This window comes from Lagenorhynchus albirostris, chromosome 2 (genome assembly GCF_949774975.1).
Source record: "Lagenorhynchus albirostris chromosome 2, mLagAlb1.1, whole genome shotgun sequence".
Classification (NCBI taxonomy): Eukaryota; Metazoa; Chordata; class Mammalia; order Artiodactyla; family Delphinidae; genus Lagenorhynchus; species Lagenorhynchus albirostris.
In genome coordinates, this window is record NC_083096.1 from 166,944,104 (window position 1) to 166,960,697 (window position 16,594).

At 59.7% G+C, this 16,594-nt stretch overlaps 1 protein-coding gene across 2 annotated transcripts in view; it reads left to right on the top strand.

Annotated features, from left to right (window-relative positions):
- Positions 1-14,602, top strand: part of RUNX3 (RUNX family transcription factor 3) — a 60,170-nt gene extending 45,568 nt beyond the window's left edge. For both annotated transcript variants that reach the window (XM_060142763.1, XM_060142762.1), the window contains 2 exons: positions 9,005-9,163; positions 13,900-14,602. In XM_060142763.1, the coding sequence (XP_059998746.1) occupies positions 9,005-9,163; positions 13,900-14,444 (704 nt within the window). In that variant the 3' untranslated portion in view covers positions 14,445-14,602. The remainder of the gene's footprint in view (positions 1-9,004; positions 9,164-13,899) is intronic.
- The last annotated feature ends 1,992 nt before the right edge of the window (positions 14,603-16,594 follow it).

The window sequence follows — 16,594 nt, forward strand, 5'->3', positions numbered from 1 at the left end:
TCCTCCAGGAAGTGGGATGATACCACCCAGCCTGCAGGCCTGGAGATCAGTGATGGCTTGTGGATAGCATCTGGCTGTAGCAGAGGGTCCTTGTGAGTCTCTGTATCTGTGGTATTCTCTTATCCCTGGTACCTGGCACCCCCTCTGTACTCCCACCACTAGCACCGTTAGCTGATGGTGAACTTTCTTGGTCGGCAGCGGGGTGTCTGCTGAGAAACCCAGGCCATAGTAATAGAGGTATCAGGTCTCCGTTGAGGGAGGTGGTATCGTACTCGAAGTCTCCAGGGGCAGAATCAAGATGAATGGGAGCCACGGTTGGGCTCAACGTGATGATGAGCTGTTAGGAGCCACTCCACGAAAGAGTGAGCACCCACTGTGTAGAGGCAGAGGGCGCTGGGAGCTTGGGGGGAAGGCACCCAGGGACCGGCCAATGCCTGGAATTCCTCAGAACCCTCCACGTTCAGCCCTGCCCAGCCCAGAGCAGCTGCCCACCATCCCCAGCCGAGGCCACTGGCTAAGGCTGGAGGCTCAGCCCTACCCTTGGAAGCCCCCAGTCAAGTCCTTGCCTGCTCGTCTCTCCTGAGGTCCCCCAGACATGAGACAGCCCCTTCTCGGGGTGAGCTGGTAGGGGAAGGGGTGGCATAGGTCGAGGCAGCAAGAGGAAGGGAAAGAAATCAGGAGCGGAGAGAAGCTGGAGTCAGAAGCAAGGCAGTACGGGCCAGATCGGTGACTGGAAACAAAGTCTTAGCAGAGGCTCATTTACAGAAAAGAGTAGATGTGGGAGGCGGCACATCTCCCAGTCTCCCATCTGAGCACCTGCGTGCCCTTCCCCCTGCCCGGCCCTCAGGGCAGGTCTCACCTGCACCCTGGGTTCCAGCCCCAACCTGCCCTTCACTCTGCGACCTTGGACAAATCTTCCTCCTTTCCCAGCTTCCGTTTCCCCACCTATAAGTGGTCAGAGGGCAGCTCAGCTGCTGCTGGTCAACGAGCACTCCCTGTGTGCCAGGCCCTGTGCAGGGTCTCTTTTTTTTTTTGCCGTGCTGCATGGCATGTGGGATCTTAGTTCCCCAGCCAGGGATAGAACCTGCGTCCCCTGCATTGGAAGCGTAGAGTCTTAACCACTGGACCACCAGGGAAGTCCCCCGGAGTCTCTTAATTGATCCTCGACAACCCCAGGAGGAGACAGGCCAGGAGACCGAACCACTTGCCCAAGGGTGAGCTTCGGTGCACCGCAGGGGCTCCAGCCTGGGGCTCAGGGAGACAAGGGCCGCTCAGAAGGGCCTTCCTAGCTCAGTGTGCTCGTCTGTAAGATGGGGATGGTATTAGCTTCTGCTCCGGGGAGTTGTGAGCTTTACGTGAATTACAGCTGCCTGGCCTGCAGGAGGCACCCAACAACCCTGATGGATTGTCACAGGGTTTCCCTTCGGGGCTTTTCTTCTGCTTTGTGACCCCCGACTCCGTGTGAGGGCTGAGCCTTCCGTGGGGAGGGGTGGGAGCAGAGGCTGGTCCCGGGAGCCGGGGAGAGGCGCCTGCAGATCCCCGAGGCCCGGCTGTGGGTTCTGTGGCCAGGTCGTTCCCCTCCGCTGCCCTGCAGAGCGTGCCCAGTCTGCAGCCAGGTGGCCGGCTGGGTTTGAAGGCTGGCTTGGTGGCTTCCTGCCTGTGTGGCCTTGGTTTCTGAGGTTCTCGGTGCTGGTGTCCCTCAGAGTCACCGGGGGCTGGTAAAGAAGCAGTGGAGCAGGATCCAATATACGGGGCAGCAGGCGGTGTAGCACCTGGCGAGCCTGGGGTAGACTGCAGCGTGGGAACTGCTCACCCTGTCTCCCAGGCTTAGCAGGTGCCGTAGCTGAGAGGGCAGGACACAAGTTCTCCATGCTGCCTGAGGCCATGGGCCGGCGGCTGTTCTGACATCTTGCCTGAGGGCCCTTTCTTCCCCAAAGTGTACATGGGATGGTTTCAACAAATATTTTTCTGGGTACCGACCATGTATCAGGCACTATTCTAGAAGCTAGGGACACTGCAGTGAACTAACAGATGGGCTCTGGCCCTCTTGGGTCTCACACACTAGGGGTGGGAAGAAATGGTAAACCATGCTATGGTCACCATGGCCCACGAGGCCCAACCTGATCTGTGCCCTTTACCCCTTGCCTTCCTCTCTGACACCCTTCTCCTCACTTACCCAACTCTGGCCACCTTGGCCTCCTGACCAGTCTTCAAACTGGGCAGCTTCACACTTCTGCCTCAGGGCCTTTGCACTGCTGTTCCCTCTACCTGGGACACGCCTCCCTCAACAACCCCAGACGTGTGGCTCGCTGCTTCCCACCTTGAAGTCTTTACTCACACTTCTCAGTGAGCCCTCCCCTGACCACGCTGTTTTAATCAAACACACAGGCATCCCCGTCTCGCCCTTACACTTCCCAGCTTTCATTTTACTTATCGCCTCCTAAGATGCTATATAGTTCACTCATTTATTTCACATATTTTTCATCTCCCCTGACTACTATATATGCTCCATGGTGGGGGTTCTTTGCTTTGCCAGACATTGATGTAGACCCTGGAACACGGACGTGAGCACTTAGTAGGTGCTCAGTAAATATTTGTTGAATAAATAAACGAGGTAAACAGATGATTAGCTAGTTTAATTTCAGGTAGTGAGAAGCCCTGCAAAGAAAATCTAAGCTGGGGGTCGGGGGGGAGCGGTGGAGAGTGCAGGGCGGGGACCCACAGTGGGAGGGGGACAGGGGAGGCCTCCTGAAGAGGTGACATTTGAGCAGAGGCCTGAAGGAGGTGAGCAGACAGCCACTGGGGCTGCTGGGGGCGGGAGACGATGTGGGCAGGAAAAGTGACCTTGAGCCTGCAACTTTAGGACTGTGGCCGTCCTAAAGTTGCCACAGTTCTGTCCTCAGCTCCAGGTGGGATTGGAGGGATGCCCAGCTTGAGGAGAGGCAACTGCTCCTGGCCCCTGGCTCCCAGGACCCCACACCCCCAGGGGGAGTGCACCCAGCAGGAGGGAAGGGGTTAACCTTGGACCTCCCCGGTTCCCCTAATCAACCCCAGGCCACTGGAAGCCCCAGTTGTGCCCCTGGGAGAGCCGCTGGCCCCCCACCCGCCTGGTTCCTTGCCTAGCCACCGACTGGCTTTCATCTGCTCACAGGGGGCCAATTCACGGCAGACCACCTGGGGCTCAGCCCCCACCTACGACTCTGCTCGGCTGTTAGGAACCAGGGGTAAATCTCCTGACAGGCCGCAGAGCGGGCCTTGGGCCCGGGTGCCCCACCCCACGGCTGGACAGACAGTGGCTGCTGTGTATGGGATGTGGCCGCACTAGGGCCAGGCCGGGCAGCCGAGGAGGTGGCCAAGTGGCTTCCGATGGGAGAAGGGCCCCATGGCTGGAGCCCACATTGTTGCCTGCAGACCACGCTGCTCCTGGGGCCCCGCCCAGCTCTGTTTCTCCCCGCTCCCTGCTCCCGTTGGCCTCCTGCCCCCCTCACCCCACCGCGGCAGGACACTGAGCTGGCCTCCTGCCAGTCGGGCCTCACTGCCAAGGAACCCAGCTCTGCTCTCTTGGAGGTCTTGGGAAGTCAAGACCTTAGCAGCTGAGCTCCATGCAACACGCTGACCAGTCCAGGTTTGACCTTGACCATGTGCCTCCACTTTCCCATCTGTAAAATGGTTGTGATGATAGCGGCCTCTCGGAGGATCGTGGCCCTTGTAGACGACACGCGTGGCCTGCCTGGCACAGTGCTTGGCACGTCGTAGATGTCTGCTCAAGCGATTGCCACTCTCATCACGGGGGCTTGTGTCAGGCCAGTGTGAAGGCAAGGGCGTGGCCCTGATGGCCCCTGGATTTCCCCCTGAAGCACCAGGTACCTGGCAGGTGTGGGGACCCGGTGCTGGCCCGGTGCTGAGAGATGCCGGGTGAGTCACCCACCTGGCTGGGCCCCAGCGTTCCTCCCCCAACTTTTATCCTTCTCACACACCTGCGAGGCTGGGCCCTCCCACTGTCCAGATCCATTGAGGAGGGGTTGTAAACCCAGAGTGCCTTCCTTGAGTGCCACGGCCAGGTGGGCTGTTTAATTCTCCCGGCCTGTCCCCAGACTCAGGAGTTAGAGTGTGAGCTCCACTTCACAGGTGACACAGCTGTGGCCCAGTGGGTAAGAGCTGCCTGGGACAGGCCTGGGCCGCTGGGTCCTGGAGGGTCATAAGTGAGGATCGGAGCAGGTGCCGTCCCACGGGCTGTCAGTGAGTTGAGCCCAGGCGCCGCAGGCGGACAGGCAGCCCAAGCGAGGTCCAGAGGGCCAAGGTGGGGCCGTCCCCAGGCAGTCCCCCTCCTCTGCACAAAGTGCTCTGCCTTGAAACACTTGGGGCCTGTGCTCTAGCTCATCCTCAACTCAGGGGTTAGACACTATGATAACCACTTGACAGCTGTGGAAACTGAGGCCCAGAGGAGCAGAGGGACTTGGTGGGTTAGAGCAGGGTGTGATTAGAGGGTTGGACGCTCAGCACTGAGCTTCCGAGCAGGGCAGGGCTCCTGGTGGAGTCCACTGAGACCCTCTCATCTTCTTCTTTCCAGGCCTGTAATCCTGCACCTGCTCTGGGCCCTGGGCCCGGGCTGGGTCCTAACACCCATTGTTTGGAGCCCCTGACTTTCCAAACCCAGGCTCCTTTCCTACAAGATGGGCTCCGGGAAGACAAGGTGGCCAGGTGCCTCTATGTGACCTCGAGCATGTCCCTGGCCTTCACTGAGCCTCAGTTTTCTCACCTGTGAACTAGGGACAGTGGTAGACCCCCTCATGGGGATAATGCAGGTGAAACAAGGCAGAGCGTGTCAACCGCTTAGACAGTGGAGTGGAGGAAGCACTAAGTGTCGGCCACTGTTTTTCTTTCCGTTCCTGCTAGCTACTGCTCTTAGCCTGCAAGGTGCTGGGAGAAGGGGGCTTCCTGGAAGAGGCAGAGAATAAATACTAGAGAAACCCTGGGAGCAGCAGCAGCAGGAGGCGGTGATGGGGGTGCCCGTGGGGGGCTCATCCTGGCCAGTGGCTGAGTCTTGCAGTCTTAAGTCAGGGACTTGCAGAGCTAGAGGGGCCTCAGTGAGCAGTGTGTGCAGATGGGAAACTGAGTCCCGGCATGAAAGTGCTGGGCCCCTGGTGACCTAGTGGGCTGGGCCAGGGCTCCCCACCCAGCTCTCACTGTGGGCAGCCGAATGAAAGAGGTCTATTCTGAAGGCACATCTTCTTTCCTCAGGCACAGGGAGTTCCGCTCTGCTCCCAGTGTGAAGGCCCAGGCCCCGTGGCTCTGAGACTCTGTGGCGCCCTGGCCACGTGGAGTCACCTCAGCTCCCCTTTGCCCCTCCTGGGCCGTGGCTCCAGCATTCCACAGCAACAAGGAAGCAGTTCCCCAAGTGCTGTTAAAACTCCTCCTCCAGGAAGTCTGCCCTGCGTGAAGGCAGAGCAGCATGTGGTGGGAGCGTGGGCTCTGGGACCACATTACCCGATTTATATCCCAGACCAACCGCTTAGTGTAGGGCTCATCTTGAAGCCTCAGTGGCCCCATCTGTACAATGGGACCAAAAGGGAAGTGTCAGGAGAAAGAGCACTGGACTTGGAGTCGGGGTCTGGGTGCCGACGCCAGCTCCGCTGTCCTGGCTTTGTGTCCCGGACAGGACTTAGCCTCCTGGCCTCCGTGTCCTGGTCTCTATGTGGGGATGATGATCCTGCGTCCCTTGGCACAGGCTGGGGTAGAAGTGACCGTGCAGATGGTGGGGCCCCAGGTGGGTGGAGAGCGTCCGGTCACCTTATTTGGCCAGCACCACGACCTGCGAGGGCACCACGATGCAGACACCGTGGCTCGGGGTGGGTGGGGGAAAGGGGTGAGGCCACCAGGCGGCAGAGCCCATCCTCGGACCCAGGCTGGCTGCGAACCCCTCCCTCCTTCCACTGGCCCAGAGGAGTATCTCTAGACACATAGTGCACAGTGTGACTCAGAAACGGGACTTTATTAGCCAGTGGCGATAACGAGGCCTGAGGTTTTGCACCAGCTTTCGTGTAACCCCACTGGCTCACTTCAAGCTTGTGGTTGACTAAGACACCCAGATCCTCTGCACCTGAGCTGCTGTCAGGTCAGTCTGCGGTCTCCAGATCTATCCAGCCGGCTTCCTGCCTGTTGAGATTGTTCCGACTTCATTCATGCCCCAGCTCATCCACATTGCCTTGCCATTTTCAGTGGCCTCGGCAGCCAGGGCAACAGCATTTCCTCCAAGGCCGATCAGGACTGAGGCCAGGCCGTCCGGCATTTCCCTAGAGACCACGTCCTGAGGGGTATCCATGAGCCAGTCCTCGATGGCTAAGGTTAGACAACCAACCAGCAAATGAAATCCCAAGCTTGGAGGATGCAAACCGGCAGCCCCTGAACAGGACATGTTCTACACAGTGGTCAAGTTATTTTGTTGTTGTTTTCAGTATTTGAATTGCCAACACATAAAATACAGGAGGCTTCACATAAAAGCAGGTTTATGGCTTCTGGTAAACTGGAAGCTCTGGCAACACTGGGTCCACCCCCACCAGGGCACCAGTCAGCTGGACTGGATGGCAACGGCCCCTTCTACGAGGCCCACCCTCTCCAGTCTGCCCCAGGCCCTACGCATCCCATGTGCCTCATTTATGCGACTTGCCCAGCCCCCATAGTCATCTAACCTGGTGGCCCCAGCTCCAGCCAAACTACCCCCAGCCCACGTTTTTCCTGTTGCCAAGGGTCCTGGGAGGCGCAGTGGGGGGCCCGGCTGGGAGCCAGGTGGTCTCATTTTGGCAGCTGGATGTCCCATGGGCTCAGGCCTGGGGCCTCCTCAGAGGGGAAATTGGGTCCCTGGTTCTTGGTGACTTGCTGAGCCCATTGAGGCTCCTGGGACAACCTGTTCCATTTCTAAGGGCTCTCACATGCCTGTTTGAGCTTGTGACAGGGGTGTGTAGCAAGACTAGGGGCCTGTGGGTACCAGAATGCATTGCATCCCCCTTTTGAAAATCAGAAGTCAGGCCCATTCTGAAGTCCCCACCTCTGTCCCCTCACTCCCAGTGGCAGTGAAGAGTCATCTCACACCTTCCAGGCCCCTAGGACACCATTTTCCAAGCCTCAGCAAGCCTGGTGAGTTTTGTTTTACTTCCCGCTACCTCTCTCTCCTTCTTCTTTCTCTGTCAATCTAGAAGATTCCTCGTGTCACTGAAGACCCCAGGACTCAGGCAAGCCTTCCCCTCTCCCTTAGCCCCTCCCCACACTTCTTTTCCAAGGATCCCAAGTCTAAGACATCCTCCCTCTTTCCTCGCTGTGTGACCTCGGGCAAGCCTCTTCACCTCTCTGAACTGCAGTTCCCTTGTCTGTAAAAAGAGGACCAGGCCCACCTGTCTGCCTGGCCTCCTCCCTCAGGGTCAGGTGGAGCCGAACGGGCCAACCTCGGCTGACAGGCTGATCAGGAGAGCCCAGGAATGTCCGGTCCTCTCAGTGAGGAGTCTGTTATAACACAGGGTCTGCCCTGGAGAAATCCCCCGACACAAGGAGGTGTGTGAACAGAGATATTCCTGGGAGTCCTGCATGCAGGGGGATCATTTGGAAGTGAGCTAAGTGTCCATCTGAGAGGAACGGCTGAGGGGACTGAGGCCTCCAGGGGATGTGACGAGCAGGAACGAGGGACACCCACAGGCTTAATGAGGCCGTCCCGCCCCCACCTGTTGCCCCTCACTGTGCCCCGGGGTGGGCTCCCAAGGTTTTGCGGGAACTCTGTTGTTTCTCTGGGGCTGGGTTACTCTCTCCATCTATCAGATAAGGAAACTGAGGTGGCCCCCCAGGTGTGCTACTGAAAGAGCAAGTTAGAGAATGATACAGCCAGGCTGAGACCATTCAAGAAAGTTCTGTGAGAAACTTGCTCTGTGTTTTGCATGCACGTGAAACCAAAAAACGGCTGGAAAGAAAGACCTCCAAACTGATCACGTGGGGATTTCTGGGCAGCGATTTAGGGTGGGTCAGAGGGGCCATTAGCCTTACCTGTAATGCTTTTATTTTTGTAGCTATTCATACTTTGCTTGTGAAATGTAAAATGAGTAATTGAAAAAGTGGTGTGTTTGTGTGTGTGTGTGTGTGTGTGTGAGAGAGAGAGAGAGAGAGAGAGAGAGAGAGAGAGAGGTGGTGGTCCCTGCAAGCCTGATGTCATTCGAGAAGGCTTGAGGGTGGCCTCGGCTGGCTGCTTAAAGGCAGGGGCATGGCCATCTTGACGAGGCTGGGGTCCTTCCTGTGTGGGCCATGGCAGAGGGATACTGGGAAATGCTGGCGGTTTCTCCAAGTGTGATGCCCAAGCCAGGTGCCCTGGTCCCCTGTTCCCAGCTTCGGGACAGAGATGGGAGTCCAGCCCCTCACACAGCGCCCCACTCCACTTCCCAGCATCGTGGTGAATTTCCCCTCCTGTCTGAGACCCAGAGGGGAGAAGGCATGTGCTGGGGGTCCCAGGGTAGCTCTGGCCTGGAGGAGCCAGCATTCCCATTCCGGGGCCATCTCCCATTCCTCTTGCAGATATGAATGGCAGGCAGGATGGATGCTGGGGGGCAGACAGTGGCAGCATGCCTGGGTTCTCTCCCTGCCTCCCATGGGAGCCTGCTTAAGCCCCTTTCCCGTGCCTGTTGCCTCAGATTCCCCTTCTGCCAAAAAGCGTAACGTAGAGGTGTAGGTCGCAGGCTTTGATTTGAACCCTGAGTTCAAATCTTGACTCCACAACTTACTGGCTCTGTGGCCTGGAACCTCTTTGAGCCTCACCTGTGGCATAAGAAGGTAGGAGTGAGATGATGGCAGCCCCAGGGCAGCACGTACTGACCATTCTCTGTTCAGAAGAGACATCGGTAGTGGCCTTTGGGTTCTCCCTACAGAGGCCTAAGGGTAGACCTCAGAGAGAACTTTCCGGCAGAGCAAGGCATTTCTGCCCCCCGAGACTCACGGGGACCAGGTTCTCACGGGCTCTCATGCTCTGCAGGGCATCGACAGAAGCTGGAGGACCAGACCAAGGCGTTCCCCGACCGCTTCGGGGAGCTGGAGCGCCTGCGCATGCGGGTGACGCCGAGCGCGCCCAGCCCCCGAGGTTCGCTCAGCACCGCCGGCCCCTTCAGCAGCCAGGCCCAGACCCCCATCCAAGGTACGGCGCAGGGAGGGGGGGGCTGCGGTGGGAGAAGGGGACGGCGGCCTGGAAGCGGTCTCTCTGCTCCGGACCCAAAGCTCATCCCAGGGTCGCTGGCTGCACCACCCTGGTGTTTGTTATAAAGGAACGCGGCCTGCTCTGAGGGCCTGCTCTGCCCGGTCCTGGGCTCAGCCCTTCCTTCATTCATTCAGCAAACATTTATTGTCACTCACCCTGTGCCGTCATGGTGCCTGGCCCCAGGGATGAATAGACAGGCACAGTCCCTGCCCTCCAGGGGCTCCCTGTGCCCGGCGGGAAATGGGTATTAGTCCCCCAGTGCACCCGTTACAGTTGGGCAGGCCTCGCCCCAGGAGCCTGAGACAGACGCGTGTCTGCCAAGGACATCACAGCCCCCCAGGCCTCAGCTTTCTCATCTGAAAGCGGGGTGGTGGTGGATGCCTCTGCCTGGGCCTCGGGCGACATTCAGATGACGTTACTGCACTCAAACTTTGTAAACTGTGAAGTGAATTTGTCCCTGGAGAGAGACAGAGCATCTCCTGAGAAAGGTCCCCGCCTGGCCCAGAGACTCTTCCCAAACAGGAAGGAGGAGGGAGGCCTGTGGGCGGAGGCCCAGGATGGAGTCTTTACCCCTTGGCCAGAAGGACACGGCAGGCACGTGTGAGCCTGTCTCGGGCAGGCCGTCCAGGTGTACGGGGCCTGGCACATAGCAGGTGCTCGGTAGGTGGTCAGATGGTGAACATCTACGCTGCTGTCTAGGTTCTCCTGGCCGGTGGGTTGGGGTGCAGGAGGCTGAGTGCGCAGCTGACCCTCAGGCCAGGCAGGGGTGGAGAGTGCTCGGCAGCGGTGCTGGACGCGACCGGGAGGGCTGGCTGCGGCCGTCATGCACCGTGGGTGTCTGTTCTTCCTTGGTCCTCCAGGCCCTGGTTAGAACCCATTTGGCAGATGAGTGAATTGAGGCTTAAGAGGTTAAGGGCCACTCTTGGGTCACACAGCGCATCAATGCCCAGGTTCAAAGTGTCCACAGCACCCGCCGCCAGGAACTTCCTGTACTTCTGAGGGCACAAGCGAGGGGGTCCCTGCTGGGTCTCTCCATTAAGGGAGGCCCTGCCCCCAGCCCTGGCCCTGTGTGCCAGGCACAATGCCATGGCAGGGGGACTTGATGCAGCCCCGTGGTGTGAAGAGACGGTACCTCCCTTCTGGCCTGGGAAGCTGGGCCTTGGCCCTGCTGAGCCCCCAAGGTGGGGAGAGGCCCCAGGTCCAGGCTCTTAGCCACGGGCTGTCGAGTTTGAAACACTCAGCAACTCTTGAGCCAGGGGGGCTGCAGGGTGGAGGGGTCTGAGCTCAAGAGGCAGTAAGATGTCCTCTGGGCTCATGCCCACCCCTGCCCAGAAGCTGTCCGCGCTCCCCTTCCCAGCAGGCCAGCCTTTGCGCAGGTACAGTGGTCTAACACTCCAGGCCTTTCCCTGACATGGCAGAGCTGGAGCCCAGCCAGGGGGCCCTGGAACCCAGCAGGTGGGGGCTAACAGTGGCGTCCTGTCCAGCAGCTCCTGTGGAAGGAGAACCCACCTCTCTTTCCATTTGTGTGGACATGGCTTGGGAATCAGCACCTGCTGGACCCTGAGGCAGGCCTACCCACCCTCCGTCCAGCCCCAGAGGGCCAGGCCTAGCCCAGCAGCAGGCAGAGCCCCTGCCTCCCCCGAGGCTGGGAGGAGAGGAGGTCGGGCCTGTGTGGGATAGTGGCTGACCCAGTCCTTCCCCTTCTGCTGTACCCTGAGGCAGGGTGCTCGCTAGCCACCCACAGCATTGGACTTCAGGCAGCCTCTGTGGCCCTTCACACCAGCCAGGCCTCCCCGTCCTCAGGCCTGTCCCCTTTGGAGTGAGAGGAAGGGCTTTTGACAACCAAGACCAAGGAAGGAACGTGAACTTTGCAGTCAGGTGGACCTGGCTAGGAATTCAGGCTCTGCCAGGCACTGGCTGTGTGATCTTAGGCAAGTCGCTTCACCTCTCTGAGCCTCAGTTTTCTCATCTGTAAAGTGGGAAGAAGGAGGTATCTGTCACAGGGGTGTTGGCAGGGCCAGGCTTGGGGAGTCCCTCTCACTGGCCCTCCCCTCCTGGTGGGACAAGCCTCTACTTTCAGACTCCATCCTGGGGGTCCCCCTCAGGATACCCCACCACCACTTCTCTTGGTTCCTGTTAATAGCTTTGACCCCCCAGCTTTGGTGACTGGCAAGCAGTGCCGAGGCCCCAACCCCTCCGTACCCCAGCCCCCAGCCCCCTGGCTGTGACCGCCCACAATGGGGGCTTCTCACAGCTCAAAGGCCTCATTCAGCCACCACACAGCAGCTGGGGCAATTTGGAGAAGAAAATAAACATTTCCTTCCAGTGTTGGGATTGGCTGCTCGACAGAGGCCTGGCCAGCTCGGGTTTCTTGGGGCTACTGGGCTGGAGGGGGCGGGGCTGGGGGCAGGAGCTGAGGGGGTGCTGAGGGCAGACACTCCCCCCACCCGGGGAGGGAGGCAGGAGAGGACGGTGAGAGGGCCGGGCAGGCCTGCCCGCAGCCCACATGACCCCCGAGGGCCCACCTGGCACGGAGGCCCAGGCTACAGCCCTGCCATCGCATCCTGGGCTCCCTGTTTGGGCTCCCTCCTGTCAGGCGGCAGCGCTCGCTCCCCTGGGCTCAGGGCAAGTGTTAGCCTCATGCTTGGCTGTGCTCGGGGTGCCAGGCGCTGCCAACAAGGCTCCTCCCCTGGGGTTCAGAGATGAGGGCAGGAGCCAGGCTCCTCCGACCCCCTAGGCCTCAGGGCAGCACTGACCAGCCAAGGAATCTGTTACGGAGGGTCCAGATGGGCCAGAAGGCCCCCGTCTCCCGGCCCCTAGCCCCCACATCTCCCCACCTGGAGCCCGGAGCCTCATCCCGTATCATCCACATCCAGGACCAGAGCCTGCTGCTGAGGAAACACCCCCCCAGCTGAGCTGGGAAGACCCCAAAGTCCAGAGAAGTTACAAGTCTTATCTGAGGTCGCACAGCACCTCAAGCAGATCTGGGGAATGAGGCCTGAGGGCACCTGCAGCTCAGCCACGCCTCAGGCACGGCAGGCGGTGCACACCTGGAGCTGGCCAGGGGCAGAGGCTGGCCTCCTCCTCAGCCCTCTCTGGCCCCTAGTCTTTGGTGGACAGAGGGCTTGGGAACAGACAGACTTTAGACTGCTGCTGGGGGCTCATCCACCTCCCCACTGCTGCCCAGAGTCACCCCTTGGCCAGGGTACAAGGAAGGCCCAGGGTCAGGGGCTCAACTTTGCAGGGCCCTGAATGAGCCGGTTCTCCTGAGTGCCCAGAACAGGAGGTGTCACAGCTGCAGTGGCAGCAGAAACCCTCATCAGGCCCCTGCTGTGTGCCCAGTGTAGGCACTTTACATGTATTAACTAATTTAATCCCTAGGAACTGTTATTGTCTCCATTTTTCATGTGGGACAACTTGATGCACAGAGAGGTTTAGTGACTTGCCCAAAGACACACAGCTAGTAAGTGTCAGAACTAAGATAAGTATCCAACCTCAGAGACCACACAGTTGTGCTGCCTCAAAGATGGGACAGTTACCCTTCAGGCACGTGTCAAAACTCAGGACTGAGAGCCCTAGGATTCTGTGTAGGTCCAGTGTGCTGTGTGACACTTAGGCAAGTGCCTCACCCTCTCTGAGTCTCAGTCTTCCTACCAAGGGGTTTAGACTCAATCCTGAAGCCCCTTTGAGTGTTGAGGTTTGGGGGGGGGTCTGTGATTACAAAAGTACGGGGCAGAGGCTGGGATACTTTTGTCTTGGAGGGAGCCAGGGTGAGGCCTGGGCTGGACACTGGGTCTCTCTGTGACAAGGGCAGGGTCCAGGCCACCAAGCCCCTCTGGCTGCCATCTGTCTCGCTTTGCTGTGGAGGCGGGTGAGGGTGGCATCTGATCCTTGTCTGGCCACCAGTCAGCTCCAGCCTGCAGGGCAGCCCTGGAGACACAGGCCCAGGCTGAGGCCGGGGTGGGGGGTGGTGGGGGATGGACAGAGCTGCCGTGGACCCAGCTGCCACAGCACAGGCGGAAGCTCCCGTAACCTAACTGAGCCCCACCTGGGCAGGAGAGGTGCAGGCGCACACGCACGTACACCCCAGCGGGAGCAGAAAGCAGAGGCCTCGTGATGAGTTCCAGTCCTTTCTGTGCAGCATCAGGAGAAGCCACCTTTCTCTCTCTGCCTGGTTCCTCGTCTGCGAGAGCAGGGCCTGACTCCCAATCTCACGGGACCGTTGGAGACCCTCTTTACCGAGAGCGAGAGAGGGAGGGGAACCTGCCAGGCCAGGCTGTTGGGCGGCCTGTGCTGGCCCCGCCCTTGGCTCCCCACGCACCCACAGCCCAGCGGGGAGCCCACCTGCCCCCTCAACAGGCCTCTGCATGGCTAGGCTGGGAAGAGGATGCCGGCAGGAGAGAAAAGCCCTCCCCCTCCTCTGCCTGCCCCGGCAGCACCCGCCCGGGGCCACCCACAGCCCAGACCCCTGCTCGCACCTGCTTCCCAGGTGGGACCGGATTGGGAATCAGCAGGCTCCAGCCCCCGAGCAGCTCAGGGCGGTGGGAGCAGAGCCACACGTAGCACCAGGGATCCCCCTAGATGGGCCTGTAAACCAGAGCCCGAGGTCATTCTTGAAGAAAGGCCGCCGGGGTGGTGTCGGGCAGTGACTGACCATCCTCCTTGCTGTCCCCCAGGCACCTCCGACCTGAACCCTTTCTCCGACCCCCGCCAGTTTGACCGCTCCTTCGCAGCGCTGCCGACCCTCCCGGAGAGCCGCTTCCCCGACCCCCGGATGCATTACCCAGGGGCCATGTCGGCCGCCTTCCCCTACAGCGCCACACCCTCAGGCACGAGCATCGGCAGCCTCAGCGTGGCCAGCATGCCGGCCACCAGCCGCTTCCACCACACCTACCTCCCACCGCCCTACCCGGGGGCCCCGCAGAACCAGAGCGGGCCCTTCCAGGCCAGCCCTTCCCCCTACCACCTCTACTACGGCGCGTCCTCCGGCTCCTACCAGTTCTCCATGGTGGCCGGCAGCAGCAGCGCTGGCGACCGCTCGCCCACCCGCATGTTGGCCTCCTGCCCCAGCAGCGCCGCCTCTGTCGCCACCGGCAACCTCATGAACCCCAGCCTGGGTGGCCAGAGCGACGGCGTGGAGGCCGATGGCAGCCACAGCAACTCGCCTACTGCGCTGAGCACGCCCGGCCGCATGGACGAGGCCGTGTGGCGGCCCTACTGACCGCCCGGGTCCAAGTGGACTGCTCCCGCTGGTGGCGGGGACCCCAAGAACCTTCCAGACAAGTGGCGGGCCCAGCTCCAAGGCTCAGGGCACTCATGGGACTTAACGCTTCACGGCAGCTGTGGGCCCAGGGTCCATGGTCCTGGGGCCCAGAGCTGGTAGCTGGCTCTGAGAGCATATGGTCCAGCCACGTCTTTGTACAGAGGGGTCGGGACCTCCCCCAGGACCCCACCCCCAGCCCAGATCCTACTCATCTCATCCCACGTCCCCTTGGGAGAAGTAGCCTCCTCCTGCCACCTCCCCTGGAATGACCTGGCTGTCCCCAGCTATGCCCACTGCTGTCACGGGGCCCAGGCCTCCTGGGACAGAGACCATCTCTGTTCTAGAGCGAGGCGGCATTTGCCCACATGGTTTGACCTCTTATCCTCGGGACCCTAGAAAGACCTCCCCACCCTTGCCTTCCTCAGAGACCCCGCACCCTGTGGGCCCAGCCCTCCCTCTGCATTTACACAAGTTGAGTCACAACTGGAAGGTCCCCCAGCCCTGAGAGGGGCTCACTTATGGTTTGGATGGGGAAGGAACCCCTCCAGAGGCCCCAGGGAATCGCTAGCAGAGATGGAATGAGGATACCCCCAGGCCCGCCCCCCAGCTCTGTTTCCCTACAACTCCTGGCAGCTAAGGGCCCCGACCCCATCCCAGCCGTCCGTGGGTCCCAGGCCCCAGAGCAGACTGGCCTGCGGCAGCAGGCCCTAAAACCAGGAAAGACACCTGCGGACAGGTCTTCCATGCACTTTACCAGTCCAAGGCATTCGCCCTCTGTTCTCTCAGTGGGGGCTGGGAAGGGTCCCTTTCCCCCTAGGCTGGTCTCAAAATTGCCATTTTTGGAGAGAGCACCAGGACCAGACAGGTCCTACCAGAAAGCCTTGGGGTAAGGGGTCATGGGGTCAGATGTCAGCATCCCTGGCCCACCTAGGTCCAGCCAAGCTGTGCACAGCCAAGCTGTGCCCCGGACCCGCAGCCTCGGGGGAAGGCCCAGCCTAACCTTCCAATCTCTGACACACTCCCCGTCTTTAACCAGTCTGCTTCCAAAGCAGTCTGGAACAAAACACCAGTTTTTAAAGCTGATTTTAGAGAAAGGAGCTTGTCAAACATTTTCAGACACACGATCTCTTACAGGAAAAGCCCCCGTGATAGTGAACGATACCCCTCCCCCTCTGAGAGTGTGGAATTGTTAGGACCCCAAAACCTCCTCAAGGGGTCACAGTCCTTCAGCAGCATCCCACCAGCTTGCTCCAAAGGCCAACCTGGTGCAGAACAAAGGGAGCACTGGTGAGATGCTGGAATCTCGGGCATTTGTCCGAGAGGACGTGTGGGTGTCCCGGTAGAGGTGGGAGGGATGTGGGGGAGTACGGTGGCTGCATGATGGCAGAACACAAGAGCTGGGAAGGGCTTGGCAGCCTCAGCTCAGCCCCTGCTCTGCTCACAGGGGAAGTATTACAGTTTACAAATGGGAAAGCAGGCCTTGCCCAAGGGTTTAAGCATGTCCGAGTATTTTTCGTTCTAGAAAGGCATAAAAAACCCATGTCTGAAGTTTTTAGTTCTCGAAAGGCGTAAGTGGAAAAGGACAAAACTCTTATAGGCATTGGGCAGCATGTGGCTTTTAGCCATCGTTTCAGCCCCATCCTCTGTGGATGTGGAAATCTCCCCTACAAAATGCTCCTTAGCGGTTGTCTCTGTAATAGCACGTGACCTGTCTGCCACCGCACCTGTGACAACCGCCAGATAGGCACATGGGATGCACGCTCAGACAGGTTAGGAGCTACAGCTTCTCTTGTCCTGCCCTCACTGGAAAAAGCAGTCCCCTGCTTTTATCTCTTCAAAATAGCTGCTGGGGGTATCCTGCTGACTCCCTTCAGCCGGGGGAGGGGCGGGGGGATATCTCCACCGCTTCTCAGGAAGCAGCTACAAATCCATTGCCCTCGTGTCTCCTCCTCTCCTATTCTCTTTGGTTGTAGACTGGCCCCAGGCCCCAGTGGGAGGCACCCTTGGGTTCCCAGTGCCCAGCACTTTGTAGCCCTTCCCCAGATTACTCCCCCTTCCTGACATCCAAGCCCCAGTGGGGGCAGGGACAGGAAATAAATCGACCCCCT